We start from the raw sequence: 17,330 nt of genomic DNA, 5'->3' as shown, positions 1-17,330 counted from the left end.
AGGGAAATAAAGTACAAATTGACCCTTGAACAACGTGAGTTTGAACTCCACAGGTCTACTTATACATGGATATTTTTCGATAGTAAATACTACACTGCTACACAGTCTGTGGTTGGTTGAATCCTCAGATGTGGAGGAACCTCGGATAGGGAGTGCTGTTTATAAATTATACTCAGGTTATAACCACCCCCTGCCGCGTTGTTCAGGTGTCAACTGTAGCTCTTCTCCCCACAACTGGGACTATGCTGTTGTAAAGTATTTATAACCAGAGCTGATATTTTCTAATCTTTTGCCTTTCCTTGACAATGTTAAACTTACTTGATTACTGGAGGCAATGAATTAAGTCTAGTCTCTGGGCTCCAAGCTATGCCATCAACCCTGACTCCATGGTGAAATGTTCGTAGTGTTTTATACTGAATTCCTTCAATGTCTGCTTCTTCTTCCTAAGCATACACAGTAAATGTTTTAATAAGTTATGAGAACAAACAATATAAAACTGTGTATTTCATTATAATGAAGAATTTATCAGGGGGCCATGAATATTCTTTTGAGAAGTTCAAAAGCAGATCAGATATTAAGATGTAACTAGTTTACTGAACAACAACAAAAATATCTGAAGCTGTCTAAGCCTCACAAAATAACTCTCTACGGTAATTAAGGACAAACAATATACTTGTTATACTTTATCTTACTTAGGAGACAATTTATTCTTAATAGTAAATACATTTCACAGCAAACACAATGAAAATGAAATGCTCCAAGAATCAGAATATTCTAGGTAAATGAATTACCATGCATGGATTATCAAGTGACAATATAAAAAATATATACTGAACATATTATGTACAAGATACTTTGTGCCTTATGGTGCTTCAAAGTCATTATAATGAGTATCAATAATTTTCACATAGTATTATACATGGCATGATACATGTGTGGGATGTTACAAACTATTCATCCATACTATATACTATTACACTCTATGAACAGTGAATATGCAAATAATGACCTGATTAGTCTTTTGGATATTTGATTCTGGGTAAGATGTTTAATAAAGTCAGCTTATCTCCTTGGCTTAGTACTACTAAAATGATTTCAGTTTATTCTCATGACAAGATGAGGAAAAAAATGAATTTTAAAAAGTCATTTCTGTCTGGCAATGTGGACAATAATCAGAAAAGCTTTCTGATACAAAAATAATGCAAAAATCCAAATCTAGAGAAGCAACTGAGCACCAAGGCATAAAGCTATCTTAAGGACATCTGCCCACATCCAATAACTAACAGCTTCAGTTTGTAGGGGATGGAAGACAAAACTTAGTGCCTGAACAAAGAGGGATGCAGATCAGAGACCTCTGCATAGATCCAGGACCTTTAAAGGGGAAGTAGGGGAAGAAAACCCCCAAAACCAAAAGTGCCAGGCAAAATATGTACCGTGGGTGAAGGCCAAGAAAGAGAAAAAGTCACTTGTGAGAAATCTCAACCATTGGCTGGCCCTAACGTGAGTTTGGGGCTGGAATTCACATTAACTATGTGCTCCAGAAAATGACAATTTATTTAAAAATGTCCATATGTTGATAGTGGCCCCAAGCACTTGACAAAGGCAAATTCTCTTTGGGTGAACTTCCTCTACACAGGTCTCATAAAGTTCTGACAGATACAGTTTAATATGATCTTACCTGCACGCACTACTACATATGAAAACAAAGTACCACAAACACAAACAGAAGAATCAACCTGGAGACATCAGATTAAAAAATTAGATACAGGGACTTCCCTGGTAGTCCAGTGGTTTAAGAATCCGCCTCGAACGCAGGGGACACGGGTTCAATCCCTGGCTGGTGAACTAATACCCCACATGCCATGAGGCAACTAAGCCTGCGAGCCACAACGACTGAGCCTACACGCTCTGGAGCCCAAGTGCCACAATTAGAGAGCCCGTGTGCACTGCAACTACTGAGCCTGTGCGCCACAAGTAGAGAGAAGCCCACACACTGCAACGAAGAGGCCCCATGCTGCAACGAAAGATCCCGTGTGCCGCAACTAAGACCTGACACAGCCATAAATAAATAATTAATTAATTAATTAATTAAAAAAATTAGATACAAAAAAGATGTATTTTTAAGGATCTAGAGGAGGTAATCAAAAAATATGAGTAGGCAACAAGAGATTACCCAAAATGACCAGACAGATTTTAAAAGGAGCTAAATAAAAATGTCTAGATAAAAATACCATAATGAGAAAAAAAAAAATCAATGCTTAGAGGAGCTAGAAGACAGATTTGAAAAAATTATTCAGAATGCAGCTAAGAGAAGACAAAAAAAAAATGTTAAGAGGGATTCAGTGAGAAGTTCTACCATAGATCTAATTAGGGTTGTAGAAGAAACGAGTAGAGGGAATGCGGGAAGAGTCAATATTTGAAGAGATAATGGCAAAAGATCCATCATACTTGATCAAAGGTACCAATCTTTATTTAGAAAGAATAAATCCTAGGTAGCTTAAAAAAAAAACTGCAGTTAGACACAACATAGTAAAACTTCAGAATACACAAACTCTCATGATATATACATATGTGTGTGTATATATAGGTGTGTGCATATATGTGAGGGGGAGAGGGAGAGGGGGAGGGAGGGAGGGCGAGAGAAGGGAAGAGAGTGAGAGAGGTGTCTTAGAAATAGCAGCCAGAAAGAAAAGACAGGTTTCCTATAAAAGAGGAATAATCAGAACAACCATTGACTTCTTAGCAGAAACAAATGCAGGCAGACAGTGGAATATCTTCAAAATGACAGGAAAGACGGTTGAACTGTAGCCACAACAAAACTGTTTCTCAAGAATGAAGCTGTTTTAAAGATATTTTCATAAAAACCAAAACCAAGGGTTGGCATCAGTGAAGTCTCACTAAAGCATCTCCAAAAGCAGAGGCTGACAAACTATGGCTAAGGGGCCAAATCTGGTCTATGGTCTGGTTTGGTATGGCCCACAAGCTGAGCATCATTTTTATATTTTTAAAGAGTTGTAAAAAACAAAGAATAATTTGCAACAGACACCTTAAATGGCCTGGCAAAGCTTAAAATATTTACTACCTGGCCCTTCACAGAAAAAGTTTAAACTTTTTCTTGTAGTAAAGGATGTGCTTTTAGGTGAAGAAAAATGACCCCAGAAGGCAGGCCTGAGATGTAAGGAACAGTGAGTAAAAAAATCAAAGGCAAACATGCGGGTAAATCTAAACAAATACTAGTCACATAAACAATACAGAATTTGTGGGGTAAAATGAAAAGAAAAATGATAGAGAACTAAAATATAACAATAAGTCTTTAGGGGTGACAGTTCAAGTGTCAAAGCTCCTTGCTTTGTTCATGAAGAAGTTAAACATATTAATTTTAACACTAATTAAGGTTGCATATTAAAATATCTATGGTAACCATTAAAAGAAGAGAAACAACACGTAAAACTTCCAAACTATCAGGGAGAAAAAAGATGAAAGGAGGGGGTAACAAAACTCAAACAGAAGACACAAGAATATGCATATTGGCAATGTTTTCAATAGTAAAATACTATGCGATAGAGGAAAAGATTAATTGTGGTATGTTCATATTACAAAACACCATACTACAATGAAGATATATAAATTTTGACATAGAGGAATCTAACAAATATACTGTCAATAACAAACAGTAGAAGAACATAATACAGAATAATTTCACTGATATAAAGTTTAAAACCTGAAAAACAATATGCTGATTTGCAATACCTACACATGGTAACTCTGAAGAAAAACAAAATTTCAGACATGGTTACCTGTTCGGGCTGAGAAGAAAAGGTGGTAAGGAAAGAAAACCCAGGTGGCTTCAAAGGAATTGCTAATGTTCCCTTTCTTAAACTAGGTAGTAGGTATACAGGGATCTATTATTATTATTCTAAGCTTAAAATATTGCAATTTTAAAAATAATCATTGTTTTGTTATTTAAATCAAAACCCTAAATGGGTGTTGAGACAAAAGCACAATTTTTCATGACATATTTGCCCAAGGAATCTTCTGTGTTGACTATAGTTATTCTTCATAAAAGTTTCTAAGATTATAAAATAGGATTAGGGAAAAAATCCAGAGCAGGTGAAACTTGATACTTAATTGAATACATATGTCTATACAGATAGAAATTATGTGAAGGACTGTTCTAAGAATTCCATTCATCCTGAATCTAAATCCAAAGTTTTATAATGTGTACTTTAATTGAATCCTAGTGGATGTGTTGATTTTTCCAGGATAGCCTTTGCAATCCCAGCAGTCATCTCACAAATATATTACATATATCTTTCTCTATGTGATTCAGATACCCCTTGAAAATTACTTTAAATTTCAGGTGAGCTTAAGAGAAAAAAGTTTTTCCAGAAATGAAAAAAGGAAACAGAAATGCATTTATCAAGGGAAGAAAAACTGTCAAATTTTATTACTTCATAATTTGCCTGTATAATAACTGTATAGCTAACAGCCAGACATCCCAAGGCAGCAATCACTAAGTAATTTAAAAGTAAGGTTAGGAGCCTAATCATATCTGACTTCATAGTTTGGGTTACATATATTTTTCCACACTTGACAAATCAATCTTCTAAAAATGAAATTTTTACCATCAAAACACACATTATTTTGCTACTGTAACAACAGTATTGATAATTAGGTCCTGTAATTTGTTATCGAAGGTAATATATGGAGTTATCGGGTGGTCGTGGGGATAAAGAAATCCCAGGGACTGTACAGCCTGAGTTTTATGTACTACCAGTGAAACCTTTTTTTCCTGGCAGCAATGTCTGCCATTGAGCCAACTAAAAGGCCAGGGTGTGTGTGCGGTATAGGCAGAGACTAATGCTATTTTGGGTTTAGTCTGGGGTGTAGGCAGTATTGTATAGGCAGGAAATTAAGATACCTTGGAAAACTTGGTATAATACAAATCCTCACACAAGTCTCCAGCGTATTTGAGGTTGGGGCAACGCCAGGCTGGTGAAAGGGCTACTCTAAGGGCTTGAAATTGGCAGGCCCCCCCGTTACACCCATCTAAGGCCAGATACAGAATTTTAGTTGGATGAGACTGTAAAATTTACCTAGTCTACGTCTTTCATCTAATGCTTAAATCTCTAGTAGGCCATTATTAAAAGAGTTTGCACAAACCTTCTCTAAACATTTTCAAGTGAGAAGGAACTAGCTATTTTGGGGGGGAGCTTATTCAATTTGGGTGGTAGTTCTAATTATTCGAAGAGTTCTCTTTAACATTAAACGAAAACCTGTTTCCATGTAAATTCTATTCATTGCTCCAAATTCTGCTCTCTGGAACCATCAATGAGGTAGTCTAATTCAGTGACGGCAGATATCTGGCCATAGCTGATCTCCCCTAGGTGAACACACTCAAAGAAGCAGTTTCAGCATCAGTTTTAAAGCATTATAAGCAACAACTCCACTCAAATAGAGCTGACAAATAACATAAAAAAGTTACCATTCTGAGTCTAATCCCTCTTTCACATGAGTTTTAAACTTTTTAACACCACTCTGAAATTTGTCTTCACATACGTTATCTCCTTTGAATCATAATACACTGTTAAGAACTGAAGTAAACACTAAATATTACTGTCAATTTACAGAGGAGGATATGGAGTTGTTCTGTCCAGTATGGCAGCCATAGTCACATGGGGCTATTAAGCACTTGAAATGTGGTTAGTTCAAGCTGAGACATGTACACTTTATAAAGTGCAAAATCCACACCAGATTTCAAAGATGTAGTATAAAAAGAATATAGAAGTATCTCATTAGTAATTTTTATATTGTTCCACATAAAATATTTTGGATGTGCTGGGTAAAAAATATATTAATAAAATTAATTTCATCTACTTCTTACATTTCAAAATGTGGTTACTACATTTAAATTTATATTTGTGGCTCACACTGTATTTCTGTTGGACAGCACTGAATTAACTTCCTCTGGCAGTTTAATCATCCCACTGATTCATGGTGAACAGCCAGGTGACTAAAAACTGTAAGTCATAACTCTCTCTTCTAGCTCTAGCAGTCTATCATTTTAAGACTTTATATTCATCTTTATTAAATTATAGCTTGGTCAACTTTTGGCCCATTAATCCAATCTATTAAACAATATTTGGATTCTGAGCAGAGTCCGGCATACAACAGGTGTTCAATAAAAATTTGTTAAATGAAGTCTGTCATCCAAAGCATTAGGTATCCTTTTCGACTTCACGTTCTATATAAATTCAGTGTGCTTGCCTAAGTCAAGTGTTCTCATCCAAGTCCCAGAAGAGGTTGCCATTTATTACTAATGACCTCTTGAACAGACTTAGAAACTTTCACGCTCCCTCTGCCCTTTACTTTTATTAGCAGTTACCTTGTTGCATTGCTTTACACTTAAACATCTCCTTGAGGACAGGGTCCTTGCTTTTTTAAAGTATGTATCACCAGTTCCCAGCACCTGATCTGCACTCAATGAGTATTTGACAAATACAAGACACCAATCAATAGTACTATCATTTGGCTCAAATTTCCAACATATTCAAAAGAACACCACGAGATTCTGAAAAATGCTTTGTTGAAATTCACATGTACTACATCAGCAGTGTATTCCTAACAGTCTTAGAATGAGGACTGCCTTTCTGACAGGAATGTGGAAATCTTTCAACTTTAGTTTTTTCTCAAGATAAGAAGTTCAGTGCTACAGAACTTGAAGGTCCTAACATGAGAGAATAGGAACAGTGTTTAAAGTTCTTAATTGGACCAAAAATAACTTCAGAAGAAGCAATCTGAATCCCCAATGGCAAATTACTGAAACTCAGTTCTCCTCCAGAACTGTTTGAACTACGGCTTCAACCCACCTGAATAGCAGCACAGAAGGAAAAGAACAGGGGTATAAAAAGGAGATCTAGACCTTGTTTTTTCAGTTATTAGTCAGATAAATCCCTGAAATTCTTTGAAGTAGAATGGAAATTCCATGAGGACAGGGACAGTTGTTTAACTGTATCTCCAGTACGTGGCACAGAACATAATTTGTGGTCACTACTTGCTAAATTAATAAAAATCCAATTCTTTCCTTAGGTTATTTGGGGTAAGACCCATATTGCCAGCTCCACAGGTCTGAGGATCAACAAGGAAAATGCATATGACCACAAACCATAACAGAGCAATACAAACGTTTTTACTAATTTTTTTTCTCATCTTGTCATTTTGTCTCTGGCACCCATCACCTCTGCCTTTTCTTTTTTCCTTATTTATTCTTCCTTTTTGACTTTCTCCCTCAACATTTTTTTAGCTGAACATAAACTAGAGCTAAAGTGTATTTTTTCAGTACTTTTGAACACAATTCTATGTTTACTGCTATTAATTTTAAAAGTAATGAAGCAAAATATCAATTTTATCTGTAGGGGGCTGCTTTCTTCTTTTGTAGGTTAGTAGCCTGTATTAGAAAAATGGTTTCCCTTCAGTCTTTTTCAAGACTGTGTTACATTATTTCTGTTAATCATGTGACTTTTTATGATCCTAACCTGATAGTCCAGCTGAAATTAGGCCGAGGACCATATTTAGCCTAAAAGCTAGAAATTCCTACCCCAACCCTAAGAGACAACATGGCATAACGTAAGAGCTTTTGTATTCTACTCAGACATCAACAAACTGAAGCTTTTAATTCATACTTTCTCCTTAGGATAAATATACACACAGTCTAATTATGTATAACCTAATACATTTATTGCACTATAAAATGCTAAACTGCATTTATGATGTCAAAATACTGTAAGATACCGAACTGCCTTCTCAGTAAAAGAGGAAATAATATTTACAATGTTTATAATATCATTTTGGTATAAAGTTTAAATCTTTGAAAATTGGTCACTGTCAAATTACCTCATTGATTAACCTCAATTTTGGAAATAGTGTTCCATGAATAACATTCTAATGAACAAAGGATTAACCAGAGATTCCTGAGGGTTGACCTCTCATTGTTCAAAGTCTCTCTTACATGTAGAACTGGCTTTCTTGTGAGAAAAGATGGTGTGCACCACACCATTAAATATGGGGCTGTGCCTGAGTGTCACCAATGACCAAATCAATGACAGTTAAAACATACATATGTATTAAATCTGTCAGATGCCTTCCAGGAACTGTACATGCTAACTCATGACATTCTCACAAAACCTTATTAAGTGCAGTTGACCCTTGAACAACATGAGTTTGAACTGTGTGGATCCACTTATATGCAGATTTTTTTCAAGACATACATACTATAGGATTATATGATCAGCTGTTGGTTGAATCCACATATGAGGAACTAGGGTACTATAGTTACACCTGGATTTTGACCGCACCTATTGGCACCCTTCACCTCTGCATTGTTCAAGGGTCAAGTGTATTATTTTCCTCATTTTTATAGAAGCTAGGTTAAGTACCTGTTCAAGGCCATATAGCTATTAAGAGGTAAAGCCAGGAAGGAGTAAAACCCTAGCCATTTTGGCTCCAGAGTTCACTGTCTTAATGACTATGTTAAACTGACTGTTCAATGAGTATGATCTCACACTTTGTATACTCTAGATGTATAAAAAGTATGACAGCATATTAATAGGAAAGCTGAATATCAATATAGCTATAAAATCTCCTGGGGGATCGTTTTTTAAGCTCTCAATACTAGCTTGTTTCCTATGTTAAACTGGAATGTATCAACAGAAAAGCTGGATTTAGTAATTAATCAGATCTCATCGAATTGATATTTTTCCCTGTACATATGTTGTTAATCATAAACTTCAATTACCAGAATATTCCATTTCTAATCACGAGGCACAAGAGAAGCCTTATATACACAGGCTTTCCCCTGAACAACAGGAGTTAGGGCGATGACCCTCCTCGCAGTCAAAAATCCTATTATAACTTGCACTAGGCCCTCCCTGTGGGCAGCTCCTTGGCATCTGCAGAGTCAACTAACTTAAGATCCTATAGTATCCTAATATTTACTATTGAAAAAAGTCCACGTATAAGTGAACCATGCAGTTCAAACCCGTGTTGTTCAAGGGTCAACTATATTCTTTTTCACTACTTATTTAATGTTTGCACAAATATCAGGTATATATTATTGGGAATGTCTTTCTCAGTAGTTCTTCACATCATTTTTTTTTTTAAACATTCAAACTCAATATACTTTTAAAGTTTAGCCAAAGTTTACCAAAGTTTGTATAAGTTTTCTTATCAGTGAAATATCTTCACTGTCATTCACTGCAGTTTTGTACACTAACCTGAAATGTACATGTGCCAATGACCACGAAATTATTGCCACCATATGCAATTAGGTTTCCTGAATCCCCACTCTCAAAGGGATTGAATTCTACCACATGCACATAATCTTCACAATCCACAGTGTAGGCAGCATTTCTTGTGGCATCTTGCTTCATCCTGTATGGCAAAACTCGTGCAGTTGTAAAAATAGCCTTCTATTGGACAAGGTCACGAAACTGTGGATTACAGCACAGGAACAGTTAGAAACCGCCAAAGGATTACTTTACACAATTAATCAAAATAAGGATGTGACTTCAGGCAGATCAAAAAAAAATTACTTATTCATATACTTTGTGAATGATACTTTCAGAATAAGTCACCACAAAATTCTGTTTAGTTTAAAAGATACAGTGAGTACTTAAAGATGGAATCACATTAATAGTAAATATATTCATAAAAAATTAATGATAGTTAACATTCATGGAGCACTATTTGCAGGTGCCACGTTAAGTATTTTACTGACATTATCACGTCTAATACTTGCACAAGCCTAAGAGGGAGGTGCTCTGATCCCCATTTTACAGATGAAGAAATCGAGACTTTAGATGGTTAACTAGCTTTCCAAGCTCATAAGAGAAGCCAGAATTTGAGACCTTCCTAAGTGTTGGACACCAGTACTAGAGAAGAAAAACAGACTCCTGACTTGAAGGAGCTCACAATCCAGGGTTATTTATGATTCAGTGTGAAAAGTTCTTTAATATAAGCAGATACAAAATATACGATCTGGAGGAAGGAGTGCCAACATGGGATACAAAAATAATATTCATAAAGCCAGGCACAAAACTTCAACTAACGTTTCATGGGCTGGTGGGCATTCTGGAAGTAGCATTCCCAGATGAGACTTATGGATTCTAAAGAGGTCAGGTTTTTTTTTGGTTTTTTATAATTGGACGGTAGTTATCCTGAAAACATCTGGGCTCCATAACAAACACATCAAACACCTGATGAGTATTTACTGAGAAACATATGAGTTGAGCTGCACCTCGGGAATCTGTAAACTAGTAACCTTAAGGGGACTGAAAATTGTTAAGGGTGACCAACAGGTAAGATATCGGTGTGGGAAGTGCAAAAGATTCCAGATCCGGAAACTCGGTCCCTAATTGCTCATTAAAGTAGTGCCCAGTCTCAGGGTCTCACTGTATAAGGCGGGCTGGGCTTGCCCTTCTAACACTGCTAAGACAGAGGAGGGAGGGAACAAGAGAAGTTCCGGCAGAGCCCCGACGCCTGGCAAGTCCCGCGAGACCCCGCTACCACCTCCCGGAGCCCGAGGTCGGAGGGAAGCGGGGGGAACGGCCCGGGGTGAGGAGGAACTTTCAGAGATAGAGTAGAGGCGTCGGGCGGCCGGGAGCACAGAGGGGCTGCTCTTTGGGCTCACGCGCGATACGCACCTGAGGGCGCCTGGAAGCAGCTAGAGGGGAGTTAGTCTTCGCCAAGAGCTGCTGCGCGCCGGTTCTGCTTCCGGGTCAGAGGGCGGGAGCTGCGATTGGCTCCCCGACCCTCCCGCGATATTTAAAATGTAAACGCGCGGTCACTCATTGCAGCCGGGTTGGAGCTTTCTTCAGGCGAGTCTGCACCTCCCGGTTCTCCCCCGAGCCAGGTGAGTGTCGCCTCCTCCTTGCCCGCCTGTCACACTTGAAGTGGTGATTCAAGCGCGGCTTGTGAGGGTTTTTTTCGGTAACAGCAGAGCGCCGTGTGACCGTCTACGGAATTATTTGTGCAGTGTCTTTGCACTGGGGCCTGGTTTGGTCTGGGGGTGTTGAACAGAGTTCGTAGGTTCCAGTGATGGAGCTGAAAGGTCCTGAGGGATCATCTGCTGACTGGAAGAATAAGGCTCACAGAGCCCTACTTAGATTCATTAGTTAGGCAGGAAACCAGTGTTCCAATCCTAAACGTACGTAGACTCCAATTCCGCTGCTTTCGCCCTCTCCCTGTTATATCCTCCCAAGGAACTGTTAGTACCTGCATTCTGACCGTGAACAGCAACGACGCCCCCTTTTTTTAATTGAGCATCTACTAAGTGCCCGGCACTAGGTGGATTATTTACTTGCCTCACTAACGTCTCCTAATTTTATGAGGTAGGAGATAATCTTCCCTCTTTTACAGGTGAAGAAATTTAGGCTCATCAGAACTTTTTGTATCGTTCAGCCTCACATTCAGAATGTTTGCATATTCGTTGTCTCATTGATTTGTGGAAAGTATTATATCTCTACCTAGGCAGTCAGGTGTAAGGCTTATTGTCTGGGCTCACACAACCAAGCTAGCTACTGGAAGAGTTGAGGCTAGACCATGCTTGGCAAACTAGTGGCACTACCTGTTTTTGTGCAGACAGTTCCTGAGCTAAGAATGGCTTTTATGTTTGGATGGTTGGAAAAAAAAAATCAAGAGAAGAATAATATTTTGTGACATGTAAAAATTATTATGATATTCAAATTTCAGTTTATGTAAAGTTTTGCTGAAGGCCGCTATACTCATTTGTTTATGTATTGTCTGTGGCTAGTTTCACACTGCAAGGTCAAGTTGAGTAGTTGTAAGAGACCCGATGGCCTGAACGCCTCAAAAGTTTACTATTTGAACCTCTCCAAAAGTATGCTGACCCTTCGATGAGATTCACTTTTACATGTGCCAGGCATAGTTGTAAAAGCTTACCTTGTATTTATGTCATTTGCTTTTCACAAAACCGTGTGAGTTAGGCGTATTATTTTCATCTTCAGTACAGTACAAGGAAGCTGAGACAGGGAGAGGTGACATAACTTGGAGAAGGTCTCACAGCTTTTAAGTGGTGGAGTCAGAATTCAGAATCGTCTAATTCCAGATTAGTCTTCATTATTGGCAATCCGAACTCATAGTATCTTCAGATAATACCAGTAAATAATTTACTACTGAAGATTGATTTTAGGCAAACTAGTCATATCACTGAAGCTTTATTTCTTCACTTTATGTTTTTTTTCTTTTAAGAGACGAAGGGGATATTTTGAAGAGAATTTTACTATTTACTAGGATATATAGTTTTATAGATATTTTAATTTATAGGCTTCTACCTGTATCTTTAAATTGCATCACTGATTATAAATTATTATTTTGTAAATGGCACATGCCTATTTTTTTGATCATACAAACCCAAGATACCTGGTAAACACCCTGGATTCTGTTTATGCCACATAAAAAAAGAAGAAAAAGATAACAGAGGAGTAAGTAAATGGGAATGTGTACAGTAAAATACCCCAAATAAGATAATGGCATGTGACTGTACTGGAGACTGGGGTACTTAAAAGAAAGTAGGGAAAAAAAGGTTTAGAGGCATGTCTGTACACTCAGAGAAAGGACTTGGCTGCCTTATATAGGCTTGAGTATATAAAACATTGGAACTACATCCAATTATTTTGAAAGGCCTTTGTCTATCAGGAGAAGTTATGTAATATAGTGATGTAAGAGCACAGCTTTTGTCATTCTGAGAGTAGCAAGAGAGTAAGAGCTAAAACTGCAAGGCCTGTGTCAGGAGGTCCCCAAGGTCACCTCAGGTTGAATAATTTGCTAAGAGGACTCAGAGGACTCAGCATATAGTTGTACTCATGCTATAATATATTACAACAAAAAGACGCCAAGCAAAATCAGCAAAGGGAGAAGGTATTGATACATGGGGTGAAGTCCAGGGGAGATCAGGCACAAGCCTCCAAAAGTCTTCTCTTAGTGGAGTCGCACAGGATATACTTAATTTTACCAGCAACAAATTACGACAACACATGACATGTTATCTGTCAGGGAAGCTCTTTAGAGATTCAGCGCCCAGGGAATCTACTGAGGTCTGAACATGTAGGTATCCTCTATGTTCCCAAATTCCAGACTCAAAAGAAAAGCATATGTTCAGCATAAGCTATATTATTTATACAAATAGTTTAGGCACAGTGAACCATTCTTATAGGAAATCGTCCTGAAATCTAAGTTCCCAGATGCCAACCCTGTAAGCAGGCTTTTCAAAGGGTAGTAGTCAGGCCTGCTATATTAACTCTTTTCTGCATGGGCCTTTTGGAACTAGATCTAGGCTCAGAACTCCCATGATGTCATTCTTGCCACATTTTATTGGTCAAATCAAGTCACAAGGCTGACCCAGATTCAAAGGGGTGGAAAATAGACCATCCCTTTTGGGACAATATAGGGATGGGAGGAAATTGTTTCTTTTGTGTTCTACCGTAGATGTTACCATCTATCTCAAAATAAGTATTTTAAAAAAATACAGCTTTAATTAACTATGTTTGTGTCTATAATTATGTTTGCAGAATTTGCATTTATCTGTTTTGTATGAATTTTCAGATTGAAGGTTGGATTTTGTTATTTTCAAAGATTTGGCTTAAGAAAACTAGAGGACAGGAAAATACGATTGGCCAGAAATTGTATTATTCTGTTTTCCTAAATTTAATTAAAAGCAATCTTATAAATACGAAATGACCTCTTGTTCACTATTTATTTTTCTGTAACTCTGCTTCCTTATACATGTTAAATATCAATTTCCAATTAAAATAAGGCTTTTTAACATTGCCTTCTGTCTTACTTTAAGAGGATGGCTGTGCTTAATCAGAAGTCTGTCTTGGGTATGATTAAAGAGTTCAGAAGGAATTGGCACACTTTTTGTAACTCAGAGAGAACTACTGTATGTGGTGCAGACTCCATGCTCTTGGCATTGCAGCTTTCCATGGCAGAGAACAACAAGCAGGTTAGTAGACTGTATTTAGGTTAACTTTTTTTTTTAAGTGAATTTTGTTTGCTGCACATTTGAATAAACTTAATTACGTTAATTTCTTTGCAGTATATGCTCTCCTATGATAATATCAATATACTGTATTCACAAACGCCTCTGCATATATTTGTCAAAATGTTACAATTGGATTTGAAATGATTTGTTTCAAAATTAAGGCTTTTATATGTATAATTTGACATGGGACATGCACATTTGATATTTAATTTAAAATCTTAAGGTAAACATACAACTATTATGATTATGGTTAAAAATTATTTTTATTTGATAAAACTTCTTCTCTGAAAAGTTCTAGAAAGCACACATAAATAATGTTTATTTAATCCAAGTATTTTATGACTAATTTCAGGCTCTGTGGTATAGATTAATTATTCCTAGGCCAAGCTGTGAAGCAGAATCATTTGGGAGGGCTTTTAAAAAATACTGGCTTCTGTACCCCAATCTTGGACACTGATTTTCCTAATCTGGAAATTGTCTTTTTTTTAACCTTTTAATCTTTTTTTAATCTGAAGTGATTCTTACACAGTCAGCTTGGGCCAAACCAGTGTTTGGAATAAGCTCTACCTAAGGGGCTAGAGGCATTCAGATGAGAGAAGGATGAATGTAGGCTGGAGTGGTAAGGAAAGCCTTCTTGGATTTTACATAATATACTTAAAGGAGAGAAGTCTTTGGATGGGAAGAATTTAAAGAAGCGATGAAGGAAGGGAAAAGTCAGTTCAGAGGAAGCATCCAGGGGGATTAAAATCATGATGGTTTGAAAATGGTAAGGAGACTGTCTTGACTAGAAAAGAAGATTTTTGAAGGGTGGAATGGTTTCAATGGGTCTGTTGGGCTAGATAGTGAAATGGCATTCTGATGAATTTTTTTTTTTTTTTTGGCTGTGCCACGCCGCATGTGGGATCTTAGTTCCCCAACTAGGGATTGAAGCCGTGCCCCCTGCATTGGAAGCATGGAGTCTTAACTACTGGACTGCCAGGGAAGTCCCTGATGAATTATTTTAATCCTATAAGTCACTAGTTCCCAGACTTTTAGATTTCATTTACCAATAAAATTTCCCCCCCAAATTGGATATTGACAGATTTGAACATTTCTCATGTTAGCACGTAAAGCCATTGAGAAAAAATAGTGGCTAGAACCATCATTTTGAAAAAGGAAGAATAATTTAACACCTGAAAATTAGGAATTCTATAATCTTAAAACAAGAGATAGTTTTTCCTAAGTGTGGATAGTTTACTGTTTTGCATATTTAAAACAATGTATATTAAGATAAATTTTGAACATAGAAAAATTTTGACAAAATTCTATCTTAGGTAGTCAGTTATTCTTTCCACACATTTATTAAGTTCTTAGAGTAACGTTATTCTAAGAATATATATATTCTAGGAATATACCACTGAAAGAAATACCTGCTCTTATGGGATTTATCTTCTAGTGAGGAGAGACAGATAATTCTCTAATAAATAAGATATTTAGCATTTTAGGTCATAATAAGTGCTGCAGAGGAAAATAAAATAGAGATGCTACTAAGGAGTGTTTAGAGTTTGGGGTGGGAGAGTTCTTGCGATTTGGAATAGGGTGGTCAAGGAAGACCTCATCAAGATGATGCCATCTGAAGAAAGATTTGAAAGAGGGGAAGAAGAAAGAGTTGTGGAAATTTTTGTGGCAAGGGACTACCAAGCAAAGGGAACAGCAGATGCAAGGGCCCTGAGGTAGAAAATGCCTCGCATGTTCAAGGCATAGCAAGGAGGCCAGTACAACTGTTTAGCTGTCTATATACATGTTAATTTCTTCCCTTTCTTCCTCCTTGCCCCAGATTTCTTTTCTTTTCTTTTTTTTTTTTTGTGGTATGCGGGCCTCTCACTGTTGTGGCCTCTCCCGTTGCGGAGCACAGGCTCCGGATGCGCAGGCTCAGCGGCCATGGCTCACGGGCCTAGCTGCTCCGTGGCATGTGGGATCTTCCTGGACCGGGGCACGAGCCCGCGTCCCCTGCTTCAGCAGGTGGGCTCTCAACCACTGCGCCACCAGGGAAGCCCCATTCTTTTTTTTTTTAAATAAATTTATTTATTTAATTTATTTTATTTTTGGCTGCCTTTGTTCTTCGTTGCTGTGCACAGGCTTTCTCTAGCTGTGGCAAGCAGGGGCTACTCTTTGTTGCAGTGCACGGACTTCTCATCACAGTGGCTTCTCTTGTGGAGCACGGGCTCTAGGCGCACGGTCTTCAGTAGTTGTGCCATGTGGGCTCAGTAGTTGCAGCTCATGGGCTCTAGAGCGCATGCTCAGTAGTTGTGGCGCATGGGCTTAGTTGCTCTGTGGCATGTGGGATCTTCCTGGACCAGGGCTCGAACCCGTGTCCCCTGTGTTGGCAGGCGGATTCTTAACCACTGCACCACCAGGGAAGCCCCAGATTTCTTTTTTTCAGCTTCTACTGTGTGCCAGGCACTGTGATAAGTGTTGGGTTAGAATGCTGACCAAAACTTGGTATGTCTCTTGCCTTTGTGAAGCTTATTGCCTAATAGGTGAGACAGACATTAAGTAGAGAGTCATACAAATAAGTGTAAAATTAAAACTACCAGAAGAAGAGGTTTGGGGCTTCCCTGGTGGCTCAGTGGTTAAGAATCCGCCTGCCAATGCAGGGGACATGGGATCGAGCCCTGGTCTGGGAAGACCCCACATGCCACGGAGCAACTAAGCCCGTGCGCCATAACTACTGAGCCTGCGCTCTAGAGCCTGTGAGCCACAATGACTGAGCCCACGTGCCGCAACTACTGAAGCCCACGTACCGCAACTACTGAAGCCCACGTGCCTAGAGCCTGTGCTCTGCAACAAGAGAAGCCACCGCAATGAAAAGCCTGCGCACTGCCATGAAGAGTAGCCCCTGCTTGCCTCAACTAGAGAAAGCCCATGCACAGCAATGAAGACCCAATGCAGCCAAAAAAAATGAATAAGATAAATTAATTAAAAAAAAAAAAGGAGTTTATGATGCTATTCGACCAGGGAGTTGACCTGGTCAGAGAGATAAAGCTGAGCCCTAAAGGAGGGAAAGGGGTTAATTAGGCAAGGGAGTGGGGGCCAAGATGAGGATGGAGAAACTGCATATGCAGAGGCCCCATGGCTGAAGACTGCACATCGGCTCAAAACTGCAGATAGAATTTGAGAAAATGCAAAAGGGCCGATGTAGTTGAAGGGGGAAGTGGGGGACAGTCATGGTTACATGTCCAATTTGTCTGTTACTTGTTTTTTTTTTTTTTTTTTTTTTTTTTTTTTTTTT

At 38.2% G+C, this 17,330-nt stretch overlaps 2 protein-coding genes across 2 annotated transcripts in view; one reads left to right on the top strand and one right to left on the bottom strand.

The window, feature by feature from the left end:
- Positions 1-9,488, bottom strand: part of NUP37 (nucleoporin 37) — a 40,284-nt gene extending 30,796 nt beyond the window's left edge. Inside the window, exons 1-2 of the mRNA XM_007449167.1 lie at positions 9,273-9,488; positions 319-443 (exon numbers count right to left, since the gene is read on the bottom strand). Of these exons, the coding sequence (XP_007449229.1) occupies positions 319-443; positions 9,273-9,428 (281 nt within the window). The 5' untranslated portion in view covers positions 9,429-9,488. The remainder of the gene's footprint in view (positions 1-318; positions 444-9,272) is intronic.
- A 4,379-nt stretch (positions 9,489-13,867) lies between these two features.
- The window catches only part of PARPBP (PARP1 binding protein), an 81,605-nt gene continuing 78,142 nt past the window's right edge, over positions 13,868-17,330 (top strand). Inside the window, exon 1 of the mRNA XM_007449166.1 lies at positions 13,868-14,020. Coding sequence (XP_007449228.1) covers positions 13,868-14,020 — 153 coding nt within the window. The remainder of the gene's footprint in view (positions 14,021-17,330) is intronic.

The sequence above is a fragment of the Lipotes vexillifer genome, unplaced genomic scaffold, assembly GCF_000442215.2.
Source record: "Lipotes vexillifer unplaced genomic scaffold, Lipotes_vexillifer_v1.1 scaffold89, whole genome shotgun sequence".
Lineage (NCBI taxonomy): Eukaryota > Metazoa > Chordata > Mammalia > Artiodactyla > Lipotidae > Lipotes > Lipotes vexillifer.
The sequence above is the reverse complement of the archived record's forward strand: the minus strand, read 5'-3'. Positions and strand labels throughout refer to the sequence as shown.